The 25,489-nt window shown below is 35.6% G+C and overlaps 1 protein-coding gene across 1 annotated transcript in view; it reads right to left on the bottom strand.

Moving 5' to 3' along the window:
• The window catches only part of NUP62CL (nucleoporin 62 C-terminal like), a 73,427-nt gene that overhangs the window by 34,315 nt on the left and 13,623 nt on the right, over window positions 1–25,489 (bottom strand). Inside the window, 2 exon segments of the mRNA XM_012451681.2 lie at window positions 6,480–6,636; window positions 13,395–13,499. Coding sequence (XP_012307104.2) covers window positions 6,480–6,636; window positions 13,395–13,452 — 215 coding nt within the window. The 5' untranslated portion in view covers window positions 13,453–13,499.

Here is a 25,489-nt window from a genome sequence, read left to right as displayed (position 1 = left end):
CCACTTACTGGCAATAAAGTGGTAGCATGCTGTGTTCACCTTTCATGAGGGATGAGTCAGTGGGGCTAAGCAGGGAGCAGAGTTTCCATACCATCCATCTTCATTAAGACAGCATGAATAAGTGCTCCACTTTTGCTGGAGTACTGTGGGTAACGTCCAGTGGGAAGCTGAACATACAAACACACCCACCCCTTGTACTACATGTTAATAAAGAGATGCTTGATGAAAAAAAAAGATGGAAATAGGACCTAAGTTTCCTAACATAATAAACAAAATGTCCAGGATAAAATTTTAAACATTACCCATCATATGAAAACCCAGAAAACCCACAACTTGAAAGAGGAAAGACAATCAATAGGTGCCACCACTGAGAAGTATCAGATGCTGGAATTACCTGAAAAGAATTTTAAAGCTACCATAAAAAACAAGCCTCAAACAAGCCATTTCAAATTTTCTTGAAACAAATGAAAAAAATAGAAAATCTCAGCAAAGAAATAGAAATTATGAAAAACAATCAAATGAAAAATATAGAACTGAAATGTAAAATAACCAAAATAATGAGCACACCTAAGGAGTTTTATAAGAGAATGGAGTCAACAGAGGACAGAATTAGAAAACCTGATGACAAATAGAGTTTACAGAAAGAGAAAAAATTTGCAGAAGCAAATGAAAAAAAGTCTCAAGGACTTGGAGGACAATAATAAAAGAGGTAACATTTGTATAATAATAGTTTCAGAAAGAGAGGAGAGGAAAGAGAGAATGGGACTAAAAAAGTCTTCAAAAAAATAAAGATTGAAAACTCGAAATTCGTCAAAAGATATAAACCCATAGATTCAAGAAGCTGGACAAACCCCAAACAGAATAACTTAAATCCATGCTAAGACACAAAATAATTAAACTTCTGAAAACTACAGACAAAGAAAAAAAATCTTGAAAGCAACCAGAAAGAAAAAATGCATTACTTAAAAGGGAATATCAGTTTAGATGACAGCAGATTTCCCATCTAAAACCATGGAGGCTAGAATAAAGTAACACAAAAGTATCAACAATGACTTCTGTATCTCGTGAAAATGTCCTTCAGAAATGAAGGGAGAGATAAAGATATTCTCACACAAAGTCAAATCAAGATTCTCAGCAAACTGACACAAGAACAGAAAATCAAACACTGCATGTTCTCACTCATAGGCGGGTGTTGAACAATGAGAACACATGGACACAGGGAGGGGAGCATCACACACTGGGGTCTGTCGGGGGGAAATAGGGGAGGGACAGTGGGGGGTGGGAGTTGGGGAGAGATAGCATGGGGAGAAATGCCAGATATAGGTGATGGAGAGGAAGGCAGCAAATCAAACTGCCACGTGTGTACCTATGCAACAATCTTGCATGTTCTTCACATGTACCCCAAAACCTAAATCGCAATTTTTAAAAAATTGAAATACAAGCAACTCTGTAACAACAACAACAACAAAAAAGATAATTTGTTGCTAGCAAACCTACCCTTGAAGATTAAACAGAAAGGAAATGAAAACAGAAGGCTTGAAACTTCATATAAAGCAGCGATCCCCAACCTTTTTGGCACCAGGAACTGGTTTTGTGGGAGACAATTTTTCCACAGACGGCAGGAAGGGCCTGGGGGAGAATCATCAGGCATTAGATTCTCATAAGGAGCACACAATCTAGATCCTTTGCATGTGCAGTTTACTATAGGATTTGTGCTTCTATGAGAGTCTAGTATCTGACCTGACAGGAGGCTGAGCTCAGGCAGTAATGCATGCTTACCTGCTGCTCACCTCTTGCTGCGTGGTCAGGTTCCTAACAGGCTACAAATCAGTACTGGTCTTCGGTCCAGGGGTCAAGGACCCCTGATATAAAGGAAGGAATATCAAATGGGTATAGACAAGGGTAAATATACTATTCTGCTTCTCGTGAGTTTCTTAAATCATTTGATGGCTGAAGTAAAAATTATAACCCCATGTGATGTGATAGTCAATTACAGAGAAGAAATGGCTGAGATAACCATACTTAAAAGCTATGAAGGGTAAAAGGAATTAAATGGAATTAAGGTTTTTACACTTCACCCAAAGTGGTAAAATGTTCTATGACTACACTGCTGTAAGTAATGCATGTATCTGTAATACCTAGAGCAACCAGTAATAAAGCTATACAAAATACTGTATTTAAAAACACTATAAACAGAACAAGATTATCCCCCCAAATATTCAAACCACCCACAGAAGGGTTAAAAAAAAGAAAGAGAAGAACAAAAATTAAAGCCAACAAACAAATAAAATGGCAGAATAATTACCTTAAATATAAATGTGCTAAATATACCAATTAAAATACAGAGACCGGAAGAGTGGATAAAAAATGATCCAACAATATACTGTCTATAAGAAATTCACTTCAAATACAAGGATATATTAATAGATCGTTTGAAAGTAAAAGAATGAAAAGAATATAGCATGCAAGGGTCATTTCTAAAGAAGAAATAGCGGCTGGATGCGGTGGCTCACGCCTGTAATCCCAGCACTTTGGGAGGCCGAGGCGGGTGGATCATGAGGTCAAGAGATCGAAACCATCTTGGCCAACATGGTGAAATCCCATCTCTACTAAAAAATACAAAAATTTGCTGGGCATGGTGATACATGCCTGTAGTCCCAGCTACTTGGGAGGCTGAGACAGGAGAATTGCTTGAACCCAGCAGGCGGAGGTTGCAGTGAGCCGAGATCGCACCACTGCACTCCAGTCTGGCGACAGAGCAAGACTCTGTCTCAAAAAAAAAAAAAAAGAAATAGCTATATTAATATCAGATAAAGTGGACTACAGAGCAAAGAAAATTACTAAAACCAAAGAGAGGTATTACACAGTGATAAAGGAATCAAGGCACCAGGAAGGCTAACAATCCTAATGTGTAAGCAACCAAACAAGAAAGCCTCAAAATACATGAAATAAAAACTGATAGAGCTAAAGGGAGAAATAGATAAATCCATAATTAAAGGCAGGGACTTCAAAAAGCCACTCTCTACAGCTGAAAAAACTACTAGACAGACTCCAACATTACAGAATCTGAAATTACAGTGAAGCAATAGAATCTAATTTACATAAACAGAACTTTCCACCCTACAGCAGAAAAACAATTTTCAAATGTCCATGGAACATTCATCAAGACAGACTGTGTTCTCACCCACAAAACAAATCTAAATAAATATAAAAGAATTGAAATCATACAAAGCATATTCTAGCATCACAATGGCATCAACTAGAGATCAATACAGAAAAAAACAACAAGAACATCTCCAAACACTTGGATATTAAACAACACACTTCTAAATAATAAATTAGTCAGAGGAATTCACAAAGGAAGTTTAAAAAGTATACAGAGCTGAATGAAATCACAACATAAGATAATATGTAGGTCACAGTTAAGCAAGTGTTGAGTGGGATATTTATAGCACTAAATATGTACTTTGGAAAAAGTCTCAAATCAACAGTCTGAGTTCACACCTCGACAAACTAGAAAAAGAGTAAAATCAACCCAGTGCAACCAGAAGCAAGGAAATAATCGATATCAGCAAAATTGAAAACATGAAAAGAATAGAGAATAATCAATTAAACAAAGGTGGCTCTTTGGGAAAAGATCATTAAAATTGATAAAAGAAAGACACCAACTACTAATATCAGAAATGAAACAGAATATCCCTACAACCATTAAAAAGACAATAATGGAATATGAACAATTTTATACTCATACATTTAACAACATAAAAAATGAACCAATTCTTTAAAAACCATATATTCATCAAAGATGAACTAGATAACCTGAATAGTTCTAGAACCATTAAATAAATTGATTTGTAATTTAAAAGTCCCTTTAGCCTAAAAGCCCCTTTAGCCAGGCACGATGGCTCATGCCTATAATCCCAGCACTTTGGGAGGCTGAGGTGGGCAGATCACTTGAGGTCAGGAGTTCGAGTCCAGCCTGCCAACATGGTGAAACCTGTCTCTACTAAAAATATAAAAATTAGCCAGATGTGGTGGTGGGCACCTGTAATCTCAACTACTCGGGAAGCCTCAGCTGAGGCAGCAGAATCACTTGAACCTGGGAGGTGGAGGATGCAGTGAGCTAAGATCTCAACAATGCACTCCAGCCTAGGAGATAAAGTGAGACTCCTTCCCAATAAATAAATAAATAAATACCCCTTTAAAAGAAAGACACAAGCCCAGAAGGTTTCACTAGAGAATTCTGCCAACATTTTATGAATTTACACAAATTTTACACTATTTCTTTTAGAAAACAGAAAACAGAATACTTTCCAGATCATTTTTATAGAGCCAATATTACCCTGATATCAAAACTAGAGACATAAAAAAAGAAGAAAACTATAGACTATTAGCTCTCATGAACTTAGATACAGAAGTCCTTATAGTACCAGGAAACCAAATTTTAAAAAAATGTATCAAAAAATTATACACCATGATCAAGTGGGATTTATTTCTCATATGCAGGGCTGGTTGAACATCTGAAACTCAATCAGTGTAATCCACCACTTCACCAAGATAAAGAAAAAAATCTTAAAAGACTGTATCAATTGAGGCTGAAAAAGCATTTGACGCAAATTGATTTTTGACAAAGGTGCAAAAGCAATTCGGGGGAAGATAGCCTTTCAATAAATGATGTTGGAAAAACTCAACATCCACAGACAAAAAAAAATTAATCTTGACCTAAACCTCACACCTTATATAAAAATTGACTCAAAATGGATCACAAGCTTAAATGTAAAATGTGAAACTATAAAACTTTTAGAAAAAAATAGAAGAAAATCTTTGGGATCTAGGGCTAATAAAAGATTTATTATAATTGACACTAAAAGTACAATTCATTAAATGAAAATGTGATAAATTATAACTCATCAATTAAAAGTTTTTATTCAGCAAAAGGACCCTGTTTAGAGGATAAAAAGCCAAGTTACACAGTTAAAGAATATACTTACAAGCCACATATCTGACAAAAGACTGGTATCTAGAGTATATAACAAACTCTCCAGACCAAACAGTAAAAAATCAAATAATCCAAGTAGAAAATGGACAAAAGATATGAATAGACATTTCACCAAAGAGGATCCACTGATGGCAAATAAACATGTGAAAAGATGTTCAACATCATTAGTCATCGGGGAAATGCAAATTAAAACCACAATGAGATATCACTTCACATCTGTCAGAAGGGCTAAAATAAAAAGTAGGGACAACACCAAATCCTGGCAAGAATGTAGACAATCTGAATCACCTATACGTTGCTAGTGGGCATGTAAAATGGCACAGTACTCTGGAAAAGAACTTGACAGTTTCTTTAAAAAGCAAAACAAAACAAAAAAACAACATGTAAGTACCACATCACCCAACAACTGCACTCCTAGGCATTTATCCCAGAGGAATGAGATTATATTCCTAAAAAACCTGTACACTAATGTTCACGTCAGCTTTTTTCATAATATCTAAAAAACTGGAAACAACCTATATGTCCATCAACAGGTGAATAGATAAATAGACCATTGTGCATCCACAACGCCATGGAATACTACTCAGAAATAAAAAAGAACAAACTATTGATGCACGTGACAACTTGGGTGGATCAGAAGGAATTATGCTGAATTAAAAAATCCAATCCCCAAAGGTTACATATGTATGACTCTATCTGTACAACACTCTTGAAATGTCAAGATTATAGAAATAGAGAACAGATTAATTGTTGCTCAGAGTCAAGGAAAGGAGAAGAGTGGGTGTGGCTATACAAGGGCAACAGGAGGAATCCTTGTAGTGATAGAACTGTTCTGTATTTGACGGTAGCAATATTAATATCTTGGTTGTGGTATTATACTATAGTACTGTTAAGATGTTATCATTGGATGAAATGATATAAAGACCATACAGAATGTTGTGTATTATTTCTTACATATACATGTGACTCTACAATTATCTCAAAATAAAAAGTTTAACTTAAAAAATGAACAAATACTAGAGAGAAGCATAGTATACAGGCTCCAGAACTTGACTATCTGAATTTTAATCCTGACTCAACCATTAACAAGTATGCGACTATGAGCAGATTACAAAATCTCTAAATGCTCTTGTTTTCTCATCTATAAAATGGGAACAAAAACAGTGCCTACCTCATAGGGTTACTGTGAGGATAAATGACATGATGCTTGTAATGTACTGTCATCTTGCTAAACATAAGTAATTAAATAATAAGTGGTAGATATTATTAGTAATAGTAATGATTATATTATAACGATATTCAGAAGGCAAAGGTGTGCTGTTGGTTGTTCAACTTTCTAAGCTACAGAAATCTTTCTCTAATTGTTCCCTCAACTCAGTCATGTAGCTAACTTTCAAATATTCTAAACCTATCCAAGCAAATGTCTTGTACATGATAAATAAAATAAAACACATGCAAATTTTCAAATAAATAGGCTTACCTAACAGTTGAAGTATAAGGTACAAGGTTTTCAAATCCTCCTGATAACAGTTGTTGGTTCACAGTAAAGCCACTGGTGACTGTGGTAGTAGTGGCAGTGGTGACTGTGGTAGTAGTGGTGGTGGTGACTGTGGTGGTGGCAGTCACTGAAGTTGTAACTGGAAAATAAAGTGTATAACGTTAGTAAGAAATGAGAAATTTGTTTTATTTAAGCCTTGATCATTCAGATTTAAAATTATGGAAGCATTTTTAAACATACAAATTTGAACTTAAAGTTGTGGATTCGAACTCAACACTGTTGTAATATGAAATAATATATGGCAGGCCAGGTACCTGGATTAACTTTCCAGCTGAAAACTAAAACTCATGGATAAATTCATAGAAAAATAAAACTTCTAACCAGCCCAATAACTATGAAAGAAATCAAATCAATCCTCAAAATTCTTCTAATAAAGAAAATTCTAGTCCCAGATGCCATTGCTGGTAAGTTTTACTAAACTTTCAAGAAAAGAATAATTGCAATTTATAAAAGATCTCTGTACATCTATATCTTTGCATACTTACATGACTGTACCTGTGTAATTAATTCCTAGAAATAAAATTTATAGATCAAAGTGTCAGCATGCTCTAAATTTTAACATAACTTGCCAAATTGCCCTATCTAAATGATTTTGCCAATTTATGTCCCTATCAATAGGAAAGAGTGCCTATTTCTCTATACCACAGCCAATACTAGGCATACATTTTTGCAAACCCTAGGAAAAAGCCTCTCAAAGTTTTATCTACAGCCAAGACCTCTCTCCTATGTGTCTTTTTTGGTTACACCTCTTTTAGAATGTCCTGCTCTCCGTAGATAAAATCCTAAGCATACTTCATGGCTTGACTCAAATTCTTTGTTCCCCATATTTATCACCCACTTCTCTCCTACTTATAGTTTTCTTTTGGTTTTCTGAACTTCTGTAGCACTTTTGGTTCTTATTACACACTGAGCACTTAATAAACAACGCACAGAAAATTGTGGCTGGTAGGGAGCTGGGAAGGTTTTATTTGCTTCTTTTTGGTTCTCTGTATTTTCAAATGTTCTTACAACTAGTAAATGCCACTTCTGTAACAAGAAATCTGTTATGAAAATATAACATACATGATTGCTTGTTTTATGTTAGCCTGCTTTCCCAATTAGCAATATTTTCAGGTTAATGACCACACTAGATAAATGCGTAAACCATGGCGCCTGCTTGCTACAAGCACTGACTACTCTGAGGGAGGCTAGCCTGAGGGAACATTCCTGCTGAGGGAACAAGCTCAAATACCCATTACTTGTCCAGATAACTCTGTCCTTTTTGTTCCTGGTTCACAGTTGATTGCGCAGGATGGCCAAGTGAAGGATGGGAAGCCATCCAATGTACTACTAGCAGCCTACCTGAGGGTCTGGCACAAAAATCTCTAGCCAAACAGGATTAAGATGAGTCAGAATTTCACTTCCAAAAATGTAGCAATATGGAAAAAAAATCTGCTTCTAGGCAGGTACTGGGAAATATTTCCAAAAGTATAAAAGGAATCCAACTATAGGCAGAGAGACTTGAAAGGACTGACAGAGGAAGGACATGAAGTAGAAGTGAGGGACCATGAGCAAGTCAAAATGAAGAATAAGGTAAAACAGAAAGGCAGAGAAAGAGATAAGGAAACCAATGAGAAATTTTTAAAAAAGAAAAAGCAAAGAGAGAATAACCAAATTATGCTTATGCAATATTTGATTTAGGAGGTCCCTAAAACTGCCTTAAGAATAATTCTTAAGGTCCAATTTCCTTGAGGTAAGAGTGTCATGTCAATGACTTTACTAGAATTTCACAAGACTCTATTTCCTTTTTGGCCACAAAAGTTCTTATGATAATTCCCCATTCTTTATGTTAGCCCTTGTGAGGGTGAAATGTGCACCACAGAGGAAGAACATGCCCAATCACAAAGAAGCCCAGGAGTCACCATGGTTAGAACAATGGAGAGATTACAGATTGGATCCTGTGTGATATTCTTTACAACCATAAGTAATCATTTTACTCATCTGAGAACAAAAATCTTATCTGAAAGGAAGTCTTTCCCCAGAAATGCTAAAAATCAATGATAATACCAATAGACTCCCTTTAGTGATTAATTCACCCAAACACTGAGTAACTACTACATTCAAGATAGAAAAAAAAAAGTTTTTTTTAAATGAGCCCTTCTTGTAAAGGAGAATATCTTCACCCAAAGATGGTTTTCTAATAAAGTAATCTGTATTTCCTAACAGATAGATATTCTAAGATGTATAATTGGCCGGGCATGGTGGCTCACACCGGTAATCCCAGCACTTTGAGAGGCAGAAGCAGGCAGATCACTGGAGCTCAAAAGTTCGAGACAAGCCTGGCTTACATGGTGAAACTCTATCTCTACTAAAAATACAAAAATCAGCCAGATGTGGTGGCACACACCTGTGATCGAGGTACTCGAGGGGCTAAGTGGGTGACAGAGTGAGATTCTGTGTCAAAAAAAAAAAAGATGTATACTCAAGAGGAAACAGCAAATTCTAAGAATGTGTATACAAACACACATACAGAGTATGGTACCATTTTTGTAAAACAAATTTAAAGAATGTTCGTATATGCTTAGAAAGAAGTCTAGCTAGATAAGCAAACTGTTCTCTCTAGAGGTAGTGATATGTATACATGCATGTATGTATTGTTTTTACATATAAGCAGCCCAAACATAAAGGAATCCTGAGTCATTTTAAAATGGTATGATTATTGTAACGTTTTATACAGTTTTATTTTTGTTATTTTTCATGCTATTTTTAAAGGCATAAATTAACTCTGGCATATTCAAATAATAATATTTCAATTAATACCAAAAAAGGAATGGGTTTGAAAGTTCTATCACAGTCTGATTTTGCAAATTACAACTTTGGTTTTAACCAGTTAATACAGTCAATACCACATTATCTGTGTAGTAAAAGGGAAATATGGTTCTAAAACTAATACAAAAAAACTACATACCAAATTTGAACTCACATTTCAATAAATCTCATTTTGATAGTCTTAAAAATCATTACATAAAATAGTGAAAATATCCCTTAAAATATCCTACTATCCAATTTTCCTATCCTGTCCCTGATCAACAATTCTGCATCTTATTCCATACTGGGAATGGACATCAACACCTTCCCAGACTATAAAATAAAACATTTGCTGATTATACCTAGGGCACAGAGTAATCCCAAATGGCTGTAAATTTGCAGATACAGATGCTTGAAAGCTGCTCTGCAAGACTGCTTAGTGAGATAAAGAATCTGAAGAAGTAAATACACCTGAAGAGAAAGAAAGGTAAGTAGAGGAAAAAAACACCCCAAATTTGGGTTGAGAAAGATCCATGGGGATGAGAAAGACCCATCCCCATAATTCAATTACCTCCCACCAGGTCCCTCCCACAACATGTGGGAATTATGGAAGCTACAATTCAAGATGAGATTTGGGTGAGGATACAGCCAAACCATATCATGGTGCTAAGGGATGGGTTAGTGGCAAAAGTAATATTTGTAGGAAGGAATTTGAGACATATAGAAAAGGGCTGGGTATGACAGAGTCATGAAAGAACCTGCCAATCCCTATTTCAGTGATTCAACCCATGACTAAAAGAATCAGGGTTTTTTTTTTCATTATTTTTCAGGGAAACAATGTGTTAACATTTTTTGCAAATATGGTAACTTGCAATGTTCTTATGACATACCCTTCACAAGTCTCATACGTTGGCCAGTTAGCCTACTAAACAGTAGTAACTCAGACAGTTATGTAAAAGAAGAAATAAAGAGATGAGGCCAGGGGTGGTGGCTCATGCCTACAATCTGAACTCTGTGGGAGGCCAAGGTGGAAGGATAGCTTGAGCCCAGGAATTTGAGACCAGCCTGGACAATGTAGTGAGACCTCATCTCTACTAAAAAAAAAAAAAAAAAAATCAGCCAGGCATGATGATGCACGCCTGTAGTCCCAGGTATTCAGGAGGCTGAGGTGGAAGGATCACTTGAACCCATGAGTTTGAGACCAGTCTGGACAATGCAGTGAGACCTCGTCTCTACTGAAAAAAAAAAAAAATCAGTTGGGCATAGTGGTACATGCCCACAGTCCCAGGTAGGAGGATCGCTTGAATCCAGGAGATTAGGCTGCAGTCAGCTATAATCACATCACTGCACTCTAACCTGGGTGACAAAGTGAGAGTGTATCTTAAAAAAAAAAAAAAAAAGAAAAAGAAAGAGATGATATACATCTCTGTTTAGGAATAACTATTTTAAGCTTAAAAGGGATTGACTTTTAATTTAAGCCAGATTAAAGAAAGATTCATTTCATCCCTAAGTACATTTTTTAAAGTAAAAACAAACAAGACTTCTCCAAAATTGAGTCTGACTTAAAAGATAGATTTAAGTAGATGACCCCTTACCACCTAGCTCACAATAGCTATGGGCAATGGATAACCACAACTTAACTAGCTCATAACTGGCAGAAACAAATTTAGAATAGGTCTAGGGAAACTCCTGTAATCAACTTTAGAAGAGGGTCAATTTTAATAGAGGTCAAAACTTAAACTAACTTTTAGAAAAAAAAAAAAAAACTTCATCAATCTCAACCAGCTAAACACTGTGATCAATAACAAAAATTCTTAAGTTTTATGGTTGACAAGAATTTGGCAGCTTTTTTGCTTGTAGTCATCTCAAAGAAGTAACATCATCGATATCAACTGTCTCATTCTACTCTTTGGCAATCATCTACATAAATATATTGGTGTACCTTTTGGATACTCTGATGAGATGGTCAAAACCACTTAGCCCTAAAAGCCACAGAACTTACTTACTGCTTGTTATGAAGCATATTTCCAACGAGAGTCCCAAGATTCTAAAATCTTACTAACTGCAGTAAGAGCTGCTCCACCTGCTCCAGAAAATTTTAATGCAAATCCCAAAGTTATAATACCAAGTGTTCTTGCCAAAATTGTTGGAGCACCAACTGCAGAGAATAACATAATATTAACTATTACCCTTTATTTAAAAAATAGTGAGAAATTTATACAGTCTTTTTCATCTGAAGAATCCTTTAGAAACTTTTGGTTAAACTTCAAAACACCATGGTCAATCCATTTATATGAAATGTCCAAAAAAGGAAAATCCATGGAGATGGAAAGCAGATTAGTAGTTGTCTGTAGCTGAGGGATCTTATTGGAATGATGGAAATGTCCTAAAACTAAATATGGTGATAGTTACACAATTCAATAAACTTACTAAAATCATTGGATTGCATACTTAAAGTAAGTTAACTTTATGATGTGTAAGTTATAATTCCTTAAAGTTAATTAAAAAATATTGTGGTCCCGATATCTTTTCATTATGTAGGCAAGGACATCAGAAGAAGAAAAGTGGGGGAACCTGTCTAAAGTCAGAGAGCAAGTTTTTGACTGAACATGGAATTAATTCAACAATTTTAACTCCAAACCTTGGACATGGTCATATTCATGAACTCTATCATAGTTGAGAAGGATACTGTTTACATATATCGAAAGGATTCCAGAATCATAGTCATGTCTCAAAACTGAAATCTAAGTGCTATATAACTCCTATCATAACTAATCTTAACTAATGCCTAACTACGCCAATAGCAGAAGAGGATGGTGATGGTTAATTGAGCACTATTCATTCTCAGTTAAGCATCAAGCATTTTCTGGCTAGTTATATTCCCAGAAATGGAGACAATCTTACTATCATAGAGCTGGGGAGGAGGGCTATTACAGCTAGGATTACAATACAACAAAATTTAATGATGAACATTATGACATTGTAAAGAAGATACCTTGAAATAAGTCAGTTTATAGAGATCTGTAAGAAAGAATTGCCTAAGGCATACAAAATTCAGTATTTTCTTTCTTTCTTTCTTTCTTTTTAATTTAATTTACTTTAATTTTTCTTTTTTTTTTTTTTTGAGACAGGGTCTTACTCTGTCACCCAGGCTGGAGTGCAGTGGTGCAATTTTGGCTCACTGCAGCCTTGACCTCCTGGGCTCAAGGAATCCTCCCACCTCAGCCTCCCCAGTAGCTGGGACTACAGGCATGCATCACTATGTCCAGCAATTTTTTATTATTTTTTGTAGAGACAGGGTTTCGTCATGTTGTCCAAGCTGGTCTCAAACTCCTTGGCTCAAGAAATCTACCTGCCACAGCCTCCCAAAGTGCTGGGATTATAGGCAATGAGCCCTGAGCCTGGCCTGAATTTAATATTTTCAACATTTGCTATTACTATACTAATGGAAAATGTGTAACTAAGAAGTTGGGGTTACAAGATAATATCTCACCTCTCAGCTGAAAGCACTCAGCTAGATGGTCCTCTTCAGGGGGAGAGGTCACAAGACATCACACAATGTCAATTAGAACCCCAAAACTACAGCTCTTCCTTGATCATGTTCCACTTCTGATCAGTAAAATGTAAGGACCACAAACCAGGTCAATATTGAAAAATACACTACAGCAAGGCTCCAACATTTATTTCTCATTTTATCTTAGTTACATGGATAATAAGGGCTTCTTCCCTTCAGACATACTTGGCAAAACTCTCACTCTGCATATTGTTAACAACTTCAAGAAGTTTTTTCAAAATATCACAATATTAATAAATTGTACGCTTAAAGTTAGCATTTTAAGCTATAATAACCATGTTAATACAAAAAAATTAACAGCTAAAGCCATGACAATTAGGTTCTTAAGCAAAGCTACTATTGATATCAGCAATTATAAATGGGTTCAAGAATAATGATAATTTCTGAGATATAGGAGATCTGTAGCTTATCCTGGCAAATTGAGTAAGGTAGCCTCATGCGAAATAACAGTATTTTCTTTGGAACTGGCAACTTACATGAGAGCCCAACACCAGCAGTGGAGGTTAAAACATTTGATACTGAGGTAAACTGCATGGTGCTTGAACTAGTGGTGGTACCAACAGTAGCTGCTGGAGCCAAACCTAAAATACAAAAAAAAAAGCAGAAAAATATGTCACTAAAAATAAGGTTTCGAAGTAAAACACCATTATAACAAGGTTCATTAATATGGAAAAATAAAAACAAAGCAAGGAAAAGCAGGTATCCTGAAATCTAATTAATAAGACAGAGTAAAAGCTTGATCAAAAAACAAAAAAAGTTCTTTGGTACTACTTTAGTATAGCCAGTCTTCTAGCACCATCATAACAAAGAAATTCTACTTTACTGAAAAAGTAGTCCTAAGAGGGGGGATCCACTTCCAGAACTGCAGCATAGAAGTATCATGGACCCATTCCCAAGTAAATCCATAGCCAGCAAAAAACATTTTTTTAAAAAATTGGAAATGGCTGAATATTGTTCTAAGAGCCCATAGCAAATGAAGAAACATTTATTCAAGAAAATCTGCTAAAACTCAGTCATCTAACAATGACAGCCTATGGCATATGAGCCACAAAACACTCCTTTCCTTCCACCATCCCCTTGCTCACCTTGATGGAAGCTACTCTCCAGAGAGGGATGGCCAAAACTGGACTCCCTCTGAACCCAGCTCCCAACCAAGGAATAGAGTGGGAGGGACAGGTAGCCAGCATTTCTTACCACCTCCAACACAGAGCTGAAAGGGTGAAATTCCTGTTGAGTACACTTAAGAGTTCAGGGGCTCCCTTCCTTTACTCACAGGTGGAGGCCCTACCCAAAGCAGAGAAGGCTGAGAATACCGAGGCCCCAATCACCCTCACCCTGATTGTCCCACCCCAGTTCACTTGCAGGGTTAAGGTCCATGCCTGAAGAGGTAAGCAAGAAGACCAGTGGCTAATGTCACTGCCCAGTACCCAAAGCACTGGCTGAACGATTCTGCCCAGGGATAAAGGCCATTCATGAGAACAGAGAGCTCCTAAGCCATCCCCAAAAGAACTGACTTCATTTGAAACAGAGTGTGAAGACATTCAAGCCCAAAACCTTACTCTATAAAATGGAGATGTGGGTGGTAAACAATCAAGAGGAAGCAGGTAGTTTTATGAGAATAACAATTTAGGGTGTAACTTGGTTAGTTTATCAGAGATAACCAGGGAAAAAGAAAGCTGAAAAGAGCCATCCTGAAATCGGAAGAATTAAGTACTGATATACGCTAAAACATGGATGAATCTTGAAAACATTATGCTAAATGAAAGAAGTCAGACCAAAAAAAAAAAGTCTCACATTGTGAAATTCTATTTCTATGAAACATCCAGAATAGGCAAATCCATAGACAGAAAGTATGTTAGTGATTCCCAGGGGTTGGGAGGAAAGGGTAATGAGGAGTGACTGCTAATGGGTACAGGGGTTTTTGGGGGGTGATGAAAATGTTCTCAAATTACATAGTGGTGATTGTTGTACACTCTGTGACTATATTTAAAATCACTGAATTGTATACTTTAAAATAATGAATTTTAAGATATGTGAATTATACTTCAATTATGCTATTATTTAAAGAACACATTATCATCTCAATAGAGTCAGAAAAAAGCATTTGATAAAATCCAATACCCTTTGTGGCAAAAACACTCAACAAATTAGGAGCTTCCTAAACAGGATAAAGGGCACTAACGAATATTCTACAGTAACATCACACTTAATGGTGAAAGACTAAATACTTTCCCACTACCATCAGAAACAAAACAAGGATGTCTGCTCTAACCACTTCAATTCAACAATACATTGAAAATTCCAGCCAGGATAGTAGGCAGGAGAAAGAAATAAAAGGCATGAGAATTGAAAAGAAAGAAGTAAAACTATCTCTATCTATGATCATAAATACAGAATATTCTAAGAAATCCATTAAAAAATCTACTAGAACAATAAACAAGTTAAGCAAGGTTGCAAGATACAAGATTCATATGTAAAAATAAATTACATTTCTATATTATAACAATGAACAATACAAAATGAAACAATATAAAAATGAAAGAAAGTAAGAATATAATTCCGTTTATGATTGCTCAAAAAGAATCAAATACTTAAGGACAATTTTTAAGTTACATAATGTACACAAAAATATGAAACATCATTAAAAGAAATTAAAGACATTCTAAATAAATAAAAAGATCTCATGTTGATGGATCAAAAGACTTAATATTGTTAAGATAGTGTGATAGAAAGAAAACTGGTTCCCAAAGATGGCCTAATATCCAGAACCTGTGAACATACTGCCTTACTTGATAAAAGGGACTTTACAGATGGGATTAAAGTTAAATACTTTGAGATTATCCTGAATTATCCAGGTGACAAAATTTAATGACATCAATCCTTTAAAGTAGAGAACCTTTCCAGGATGTGATCAGAGGTAGAAGTGACTATAAAACAACGGTCAGCAAGATACAAAATTGTTTATACAAATGGCCAATAAAGCACATGAAAACATGCTCAATATTCTTAGACATTAGAGAACTGCAAATCAAAGCCATAATGAGATACTACATTATACCCATTAGGATGGCTATAATCAAAAAGATAGATCAAGTGTTGAGAATGTGGAGAAACTGGAAATCTCATACACTGCTGTTGGAAATGCAAAATGTTGCACCTCTTTGGAAAACTGTCTGGCATTTCCTCAATGGGCTTACATAGTGTTACCGTATGACCCAGCAATTCTACTCTTAGGTATATATACGCCAAAAACAGATGAAACATATAGCTACACAAAAACATATACATGAATATTCGTAGCAGTATTATTCAAAATAGACAAAGGGTAGAAACAACCCAAATGCCTATTAATTGATGAATGGATGAATAAAATACAGTATATCCATACAACAGAATTGTATTTGCCATAAAAGAAAAAGTAGTAATACATGCTGCCACATGAATGAGCTTTGCAAACATGCTAAGTGAAAGAAGCTAGTCACAAAAGACTGAATAATATATGAATCCATTTATAAAAAATGTATCATTCCATTACAGAGACAAAATGTAGATTAGTGGTTGTCAAGGAATGGGGAAAGGAGGAATAGGCAATGACTGCTAATGAGTAGAGAGTTTCTTTTGGGAATAATGAAAATATTCTAATATGGCCTGCTGTAATTGTTGCATAGCTCTGTGAACAACTGAACTGTACATTTTAAATGGGTGAACTGTACAGTATGTGAATAATAAATGGAGGCCTGGAATAAATTTTCAGAAAACAGATTACCTGCTTCTTTAAAAATAAAACTATAAAACTGGAGAAATTAATGCATAAAGACACAAATAAGATTAATGAGTTACTTGAAAGCAAAGTTCATATCTTTTTATCCTCACTATAGATCAAGGTACATGGCACATAAGAGTAATTGTTCAATAAATGTTTCTGCTGAATTGAACCAACTTTTTCTAGACTCTAACACATAATTACAGATATTCTATTTCACCTTTAAAAGGAAAAGTGCTTAATAAGTAACTGCATTTGCATCTATTACTGCCTGCATTCAACTGTCGAGCAATTCATGGTGACAAATGATGTAAGACTCTGCTATCCAAAATATCTAGGTCCTCTGGGGGTGAAAGGGACAGAGAGGAGATGTGGGGAAGGAATTGGAAACTTTACCACATACAAAAATGACATAGAATTTATACAGTGCAATATCCCCCTGCTTCATTTAGGAGAAGAACCATATGTATACATTTAAAAAAATAATCAATTGTATAGCAAAGGTATTTATATTTACAATTCATTACCTACCTGAGAGGTTGAATTTTAAAAATGGGTTTCTGCACTCCAGCCTGGGCAACAAGAGTGAAACTCCGTCTCAAAAAAAAAAAATGGGTTTCATTGCTACTTCAATTTTTTCATTTGAAATTGCATATTCATGTCATCTGCCCATTTTTCATCAAAGAATACTGTGTTATTACTGACATTTTAGAATTTTATTTTAAAATTACATAGCTATATTGCATAATGGGGGTTGGGCTTCTAGCGTACCTATCACCCAAATAGTGAACACTGTACCCAATAGGTAATTTTTCAGCCTTTACTCTCACCCCCAACTCTCCCCTTTTGGCGTCCCTAATGTTTATTATTTCATCTTAATGTCCATGTATACCCACTGTTTAGCTCCCACTTATACATGAGAACATGCAATATTTGATTGGCTATTTCTGAGTTACTTCACTTAGGCCTCTGGCTCCATCCACGATATTACAAAGGACATGATTTCATTCTTTTTTATGGCTGCACAGTCCAACCACTTATGAACATTTAGGCTGATTTCATGACTTTGCCATTGTGAACAGTGCTGCAATAAACATACAAATACAGATGTCTTTTTTATACACTGGTTTCTTTTCCTTTGGGTAGATATCCAGCAGTGGGACTGCTAAGTCAAAAGGTAGTTCTATTTTTAATTCTCTGAGAAATCTCCATATTGTCTTCCATAGAAATTGAGATAATTTACATTCCCATAAATGCTATTACTGATTTTTAATAAAAGTGTATATCAAAGCTATTTATTTTGTCATATGTTGCAATAATTCCTCTACTGCAGTTTGCCATTTAGTTTTTATTTTATTTTTTATGTAGTCAAGTCTTTCCATCATTTTTTCCTCTGGTCTATTTCTCCATATCATAGTCTATGTCTTTATATCATGTTTAAAAAGATTTTTCTTGTAAACATATGAAAAGGTGTTCAACCTCATTTTTAAGAGAAAATTACAAATTATAACTACATTGAAAATAATTTCATTTAACAAATGGCAAGAAGCCAAAAACTAAACACATTCTGTTAAAGACACTGTAACGAAGCAGGTAGCCTCACAGGTTCCTATTGGGATAAATTGGTACAACTATGGGAAAAAAGTGGTCAGTGTTTTAAAAAGTACAAATGCATCTATCTTTTGAACCAGCAATACTTTTTCTAGAAATTTATCCACAAAAATATACTTGCATACTTGTAAAATGACAGGTAAAATGATATTCATTGCATCACTGTATTAGTAAAGGATTTAATCCCAGCTCTTAGGGAGGCAGAGGCGGGAGGATAGCTTGAGCCCAGGAGTTCGAGACCTGCCTGGGCAATATAGTGAGACCCCGTTCTCCACAAAAAGGAAAAAAAAAAAAAAAAAATAAGCATAACTTCCCTCAAAGCAACAACCCCCACCCCCCCTTTTCAAAAAAAAAAAAAAAAAAAAAGGATTATATAAACCACCCAAATGCCAATCAGGAAGGGGCTGGATATATAAATTATAGCACATTCAGAGCATGGAATACTATAATCCTATAAAAAATACTGAGGAAAAACATACTGAGGAAGCTCTCTATATACTGACTAATGTGAAAATATTCCAAATGTGTAAAATCAGTGGATAAAGTTTTTAAGTTTAAAAAGCAAGGTACAGAATGGGTATAAAGTATACCACTTATACCACAAAAGGCAGAGGACTAAGAATATGTATTTTTTTTTCTCAACAAACTCATGAAGAAGCTCTGGAAAACACACAATTACAGTGGTTAACTGAGTATGGGAAAGGGGCAAGAGTAATACAGATGCAGATGGGCAATAATATACCTATTTGTGCTATTTATAATTTTATTTTTGAATCATTTGACTATATTATTTTAAACTCATATATAAATGGTTATCACCTCAACTCCAGAAATATTATTTTTACATATTTTTATATTCACCTATGCTTTCAAAAAATTTACGGTTTCTCCTTCCCTCCCTCCCTCCCTCCCTCCCTTCCTTCCTTCCTTCCTTCCCTCCTATCTCTTTCTTTTTTTTTTTAGGTAGAGTCTCGCTTTGTCACCCAGCTGAAGTGGTGCAGTGGCGCAATCTTGGCTCACTACAACCTCTGCCTCCTGAGTTCAAGTGATTCTCCTACCTCAACCTCCCTAGTAGCTGGGACTACAGGCATGTACCATCATGCCTGGCTAATTGTTTTTTCTGTATTTTTGTTTCTGTTGTTGTTGGTTTTTAGTAGAGACAGCCTTTCACCATGTTGGCCAGGCTGGTCTTGAACTCCTGATCTCAAGTGATCCACCCACCTCGGCCTCCCGAAGTGCTGGGATTACAAGCGTGAGCCACTGCGCCCGGCCATGGTTTTACTTTCTACCTTAAGTAACCAAGGACTTCTTTCAGTAAATCTTTTTAGATAAAATTCATCCCCTCACCCGCAATAACTGGTTAGCCAGATAATGCAATTCATTTATTCACTACTCTATTCTCTATCTCACAAATTTGAAATGTCACCTTCACAGGCACAGGTTTGTTTCTGTACTGTACTTTTAAATATTTCACTGATTTTTCTCTCTATCCCTGTTCCATACCAGAGTTTCAATTATTATGGCACTAGAATTTTTTAATTTTTGTTACACAATATTTTAAATTTACAGGAAAATAAATTTATAATAATTTTCGCATATTTTCTTGCAAGTACTCATTACTTTCCTAAGAAAAAAAAATAGAAATGGCTACTCTCATGCATTTATTCCCCCACATAAACTGTGAAATCTTGTCAAGTCCTTCCTTCCTTTCCATCTCCCAAAGATGACCATTATGGTTTTACAAGAATTGCATTAAATGTATAGATTAATTCAAAGATAAACAGCATCTTTATCTTCTGTGCATCCAGTGGGTCTTTTCATTTATTCACATCCTCTTTTACATTTATCAGTAAAATTTTGTGGTTTGCTTCATTTAAGACATGCACATTTTTAAAGTTTATTCCTATGCATCTCATACTTTTAGCTGAAATTGTTAATGAGATCTTTCTCCATTATATTTCCCAACTGCTATTGCTAAAACATGGGAAAGCTATTGATTTTTGTATTATTTATTTTGTAACTGGTCATATTACTGCCGATACCTCTTTACTATCTCTAATTAAATTTATACTTGATTTATGCTCGTATTTCAAAATTTTGATCATCTGTCCCAGACACTGGCATTATTTCAGGAGCCGGACCTTAAATCACGTACCTAGAGGTAACTAGGGAAACAAATACCACTTAGTATGATTTGCTTTTAAGTTAAATGAATCTTAAAAAAGGATTTAAGAGACAAAAATCATAGCTTCGTAATCATAGTACAAGATCAGAGCTGTTCTACATTACCAAATAATGCTTTGTTATGAGGGACTGTACTGTGCACGGTAGGATGTTCAGCAGCATCCCTGGGCTCTGATGCCAGTAGCATCTCCCTTGTCTTGACAACCCAAAATGTCTCCAGATATGACCAAAATTCTATCATGGTGTGGCCAACTATCTCCAGCGGAGAACCACTGAACTAGGAGAAGTGTTCAATATCACAATTTCCTCCATCTAGTGCTACAAGGATCCCAAAATCAGCCTTAATTCATTTACGTTTAAGAACGTAAGAAAACGCCAACTATCTTAATAAATAGTAGGGCATAGAAAATAGCATTTTTTTTAACAGAACAAAGGAAGTGGCTTTACACTACAAGATAGGGGGGACATGCTACAGTAACAAGAATGGTGGTACTAGAACAAGAAGAAACAGATCAACAGAACAGAATAGAACGTCTAGAAGCAGAGTCAACCATATACAATAATTTGGTGTATCAGGAAGGCAGCAACTTCAATTAATAGAGAAAGGAAATCTATTTAATAAAACAAAATGGTTCAATTAACTAATCACTTAGGTGAAAAAACTAAGATTCTTAAAAATCTAAAACACAAAATAACCAAAAAAATAATATTGAGATGGAAAGGCCTATAAGAATAAGCCTTGAGAGAACCCCTAAAAAATAAAAGTTTTGACAACATAATAACTATCTTAGGCTAGGTGCGTGTGGTGGCTTACACCTATAATCCCAGTGCATTGGGAGGCCAAGTAGGGAGGATCATTTGAGATCAGCTGTTCAAGACCAGCCTGGGCAACATAGCAAAACCCTGTCTCTAACAAGAAAAATATTAGCCAGGCATGGCAGCATGTGCCTGCAGTCCTAGCTACTTGGGAGGCCGAGATGGGACAATCACTTGAGCCCAGAAGTTTGAGGCTGCAGTAAGCTATGATTGTGCCACTGCACTCCAGCCTGGGCAACAGAGTGAGACCGTCTCTCTAATTAATTAAAATTTTAAAGACTTCCATTTCAGGGCAGATGGATTAGCTGTACTTCTCCCTCTTCTTCCCACTAGATACAACTAAAACCGCATGGTATTATATATAAAATAGACGTAAGAAGGCCAGGAGTGGTGGCTTACACCTCTAATCCTAGCACTTTAAGAGGTTGAGGTGGGAGGATCACTCGAGTTCAGGAGTTCAAAACCAGCCTGAGTAACCTAATGAGATCTTGCCTGTTTTTTAAAAAAAGAGAAAAAAGTAAAATAAAAAATAAATAAACTTAAGAAGATCCTGAAAGGGGGAGAGAAGATGGCAAACCGGCTAGGGATTCCAAGACCAAAGGGACAATATGGTGTTGAGTTTCCCAGGTTTTCTATTTGCCTCATATTTCCCAGGCTTGGAGTTGAATAAGCTGGCAAATCGGAAATGCCAATGGGTATAAATTTTTCAAAAATCCCTAACAAAAAAGTCTGCTTTTTTTTTTGAGACAGAGTCTCTCCCTGTTGCCCAGGCTGTAGTGCAATGACATGATCTTGGCTCACTGCAACCTCCACCTCCCGGGTTTAAGTGATTCTCCTACCTCAACCTCCCAAGTAGCTGGGATCACAGGAGCTACCACGCCTGGCTAATTCTTTGTATCCTCAGTAGAGACAGGGTTTTACCATGTTGGCCAGGCTAGTTTTGAACTCCTGACCTCATGATCCACCCACCTCAGCCTCACAAAGTGCTGGGATTACAAACGTGAGCCACCGTGCCCAGCTGAAAGTCTGCTTTTTTCAGACAAAGAGCAAGGAAAAGGGTAGCCTGGCAAGTCAGAAAACTTTTAGACAATAACTGCTCTAACTATAACCAACCACCACAGAAAAATCTGTGGTCCTATCCCCACTTATGCCAGCAAACACCAAGTGAAAAGCCTAGACATCCAACCTCCTGAAGCTATAATAAGGCATCCCAACACCCTCGCCAGGGTGGTGTCAAAGAAGGCCAAATTCGAAGCCAGGTTTTTCATCCCTACCAGCAGTTAATGAACTCCATCTTCACCTTGTCAGCAGAAACCATGTTGGGGGCAGGAATCCCTGCTCCATCTAGCAGTAACTTGGAGACCCTCACCTCAGGTGTCCACTGAGACCAAGTATGGAAACTGAAGTCCTACTCCCATTCTGCAGTAAAAAGGCAGCACCTTTCCCCCTCTTCCAGAATAATGTCGAATAAAGCCAATCACAGCAAAAGGTTTAAATCAGATCCAGAGTCTCATAACAATATGAGAATATCTAGGTTTCAATTTAAAAATGACAAAGATGTTAAAGCATTCATGATAAAAAATTCATCAACAAGCAATTATAAACACACTTAGAATAAATGAAAAAAAAAACAGACAGCACAAAAAAAGAAGAAAGAAAACAAGAATGTCTTGGTAAAGAAACAAGCAGAAATTTTAGAATGAAAAATTTATAATAGATGAAATGCAAAGGTTGGTAGAAAGACCCAGCAGTAGAATAGAGGGAGAGTACAGAAATAAGAATCAGTGAACTGGATGATAGAATAATAGAAATTATCCAATTCAAATAACAGGGAAAAATAGACTGAAAAAAAAAAATTAACAGAGCATCAGGTCCTGTGGGACTATAACCAAGGACCTAACATTCATGTCATCAGAGACAATAAGAGAAAAAGGGTAGCGCTAAAAATGAAATAACAGCTGAAAGAAAAAATAGGTGAAAATGTCCAAATTTGGAAAGAGACATAAATGAACAGACTCAAGAAGCAGAGTGTGAACCCAAAAAGGATAAACGCAAAGAAATTTACACAAAGACACATAATAATTAAACTTCTGAAAACTAAAGAAAAAGAAAAAAACTTGAAAGTGTAAGAGAAAAATGGCATCTAACCAAGAGAGAAAAGACTATTTAAATGAAAGAGGATTTCTCATCAGAAAGCAGGAAAGCAAGAAAGAAGTAGCCCAATACTTTTCAAGTACTTAAAGAAAAGAATTGTAACTCAGGCCTAACGAAAATATCCTCCAGAAAAAAGAGAGGAAATCAAGATATTGAGAGATGAAGGAAAGCTCAGAAAATCTGTTGCCAATAGACTATGGTAAAAGGATGGCTAAAGGAAGTTATTAAAACAGAAAGGAAATTATAAAAGAAGAAATCTTAGAACCTCAGGAAGTAAAAACAACAAATAAAAGCAAAAATATGAGTAAATACAACAGGCTTTCCTTCTCATCTTTAGTCTTCTTAATTATGTTTGAAAGTTGAAGCAAAAATTATAACCCTGCCTGATATGGTTATAAATATATGTAGAGGAAATATTTAAGACAATTACATTACAAATAGGAAAGGGTTAAGGGACACACAGGGAGGAACAGTTTTTAGACTTCACTCAAACTGGTAATATGACAATGCCAGTAGACTGTGATAAGAAATGTATACTGTATATAATATCTAAAGTAACAGTAAAAGCTATACAAAAAGGTACTCTCAAAAACACTATAGATGAATCAAAATGGAATTCTAAAAAATGTTCAAGTAACCAATAGGAAGGCAGAAATGAAAACTATAATTCAAAAATGACAGACTTAAGCCCTAATACAGCAATACAATAATTATAGTACATATAAATGGTCTATACATACCAATTAAAAATTGGTAGAGGGAATTAAAAACACATCTTAAGTATATGTTGTCTGTAAGAAAGTCACTACAAAAGTAATGATATAAGTAAGTTGAGAGTAAAAAGATAGGAAAACAATATGCCATGCAAGATTAATCAAAACGGAGTGGGGAGTAGATAAATTATTGTCAGACAAAGTAGACTTCAGATCATAGAAAATTACCATAGACAGAGGATATTTACATAATAATAAAAGGGCCAATCCTCTAAGAAGGCTTAGTAATCATACGTGTATGAACCAAACAACAGTGCTTCCCAATATGCAAAGAAAAAACTGATGAAACTTACAGAGAAATTCATTATTACACAGTTAGAGATTTCAATAACCCTCTCTTACTAATTGATAGAACTAATCAGAAAATTAGCAAAGATACAGAAGAACTCAAAAACATCATTAACCTTCAGGATCTAATTGACATTTATAGAACACTTCACCCAACAAAGCAGAATACACATACTTTTCATTTTAAAAAACAGAAACTGGTGCTCCCAGTCTGAGGTGTGCCTCCACCGATGAAAGAGAAACCTGAGTAGCAGAGGAGGGTGCAGAGCCAAAAGCAAAAGGAGGGGATGTTGTCACCTCATGTGACAGGGTATTGCTTGTTACAGCATTAGTAAGAGTGTTGGCACCTACCCCCAAAGCCCCTGCAATCACTGTAGGTTGTGTGGAAGTAGTGTTGCCCAAGTTTTTTAATTGTTGTGGGTATATAGTAGATGTATATCTTTATGGTTACATGAGATATTTTAATACAGGCATATTCTAAATAGGAAAAAGGAAACAAAATCAACATAATAGTTATCTGACATATTAAATGGCAGCTAGATAACATGACCCCTGTGAAATTAAGTTTTAAATGTTAAGGTTTTGTTCTACAGGTTATTTCATCTCAATACAGAAAGATAACCAGCTATTAATATAGGAATACATGTAGAGAGCTCCATATTTCTCATTAATGGATAAAGGTTACATAATTTGATCCACCTTAAGGGGAAAAATGTTTTAAAATATTTTAACAGGGAAAGACTAGTTCAGAAAATTTTGTCTTCAGTAGAGACAAAAAGACTTATACTTCCTCTTTCTGCCAGTCCAGCACTTTATATTAAACAACATAAGTTTTCGTTTTAGGCACGAAATCAAACTAGAAGCATCCTTTTAATAGAATTTTTAGAGATTTTTAATCTTTTTCTCATACTAACCTTCAGAAAAGTTTAGAAATTTTTTAATGTATTTCATGACCCATGACAAAATACTTCAATATTTAAAT

This window comes from Aotus nancymaae, unplaced genomic scaffold, assembly GCF_030222135.1.
Source record: "Aotus nancymaae isolate 86718 unplaced genomic scaffold, 86718_ANA_hifiasm-v0.15.2.pri h1tg000004l, whole genome shotgun sequence".
NCBI classification, from domain to species: domain Eukaryota; kingdom Metazoa; phylum Chordata; class Mammalia; order Primates; family Aotidae; genus Aotus; species Aotus nancymaae.
The sequence above is the reverse complement of the archived record's forward strand: the minus strand, read 5'-3'. Positions and strand labels throughout refer to the sequence as shown.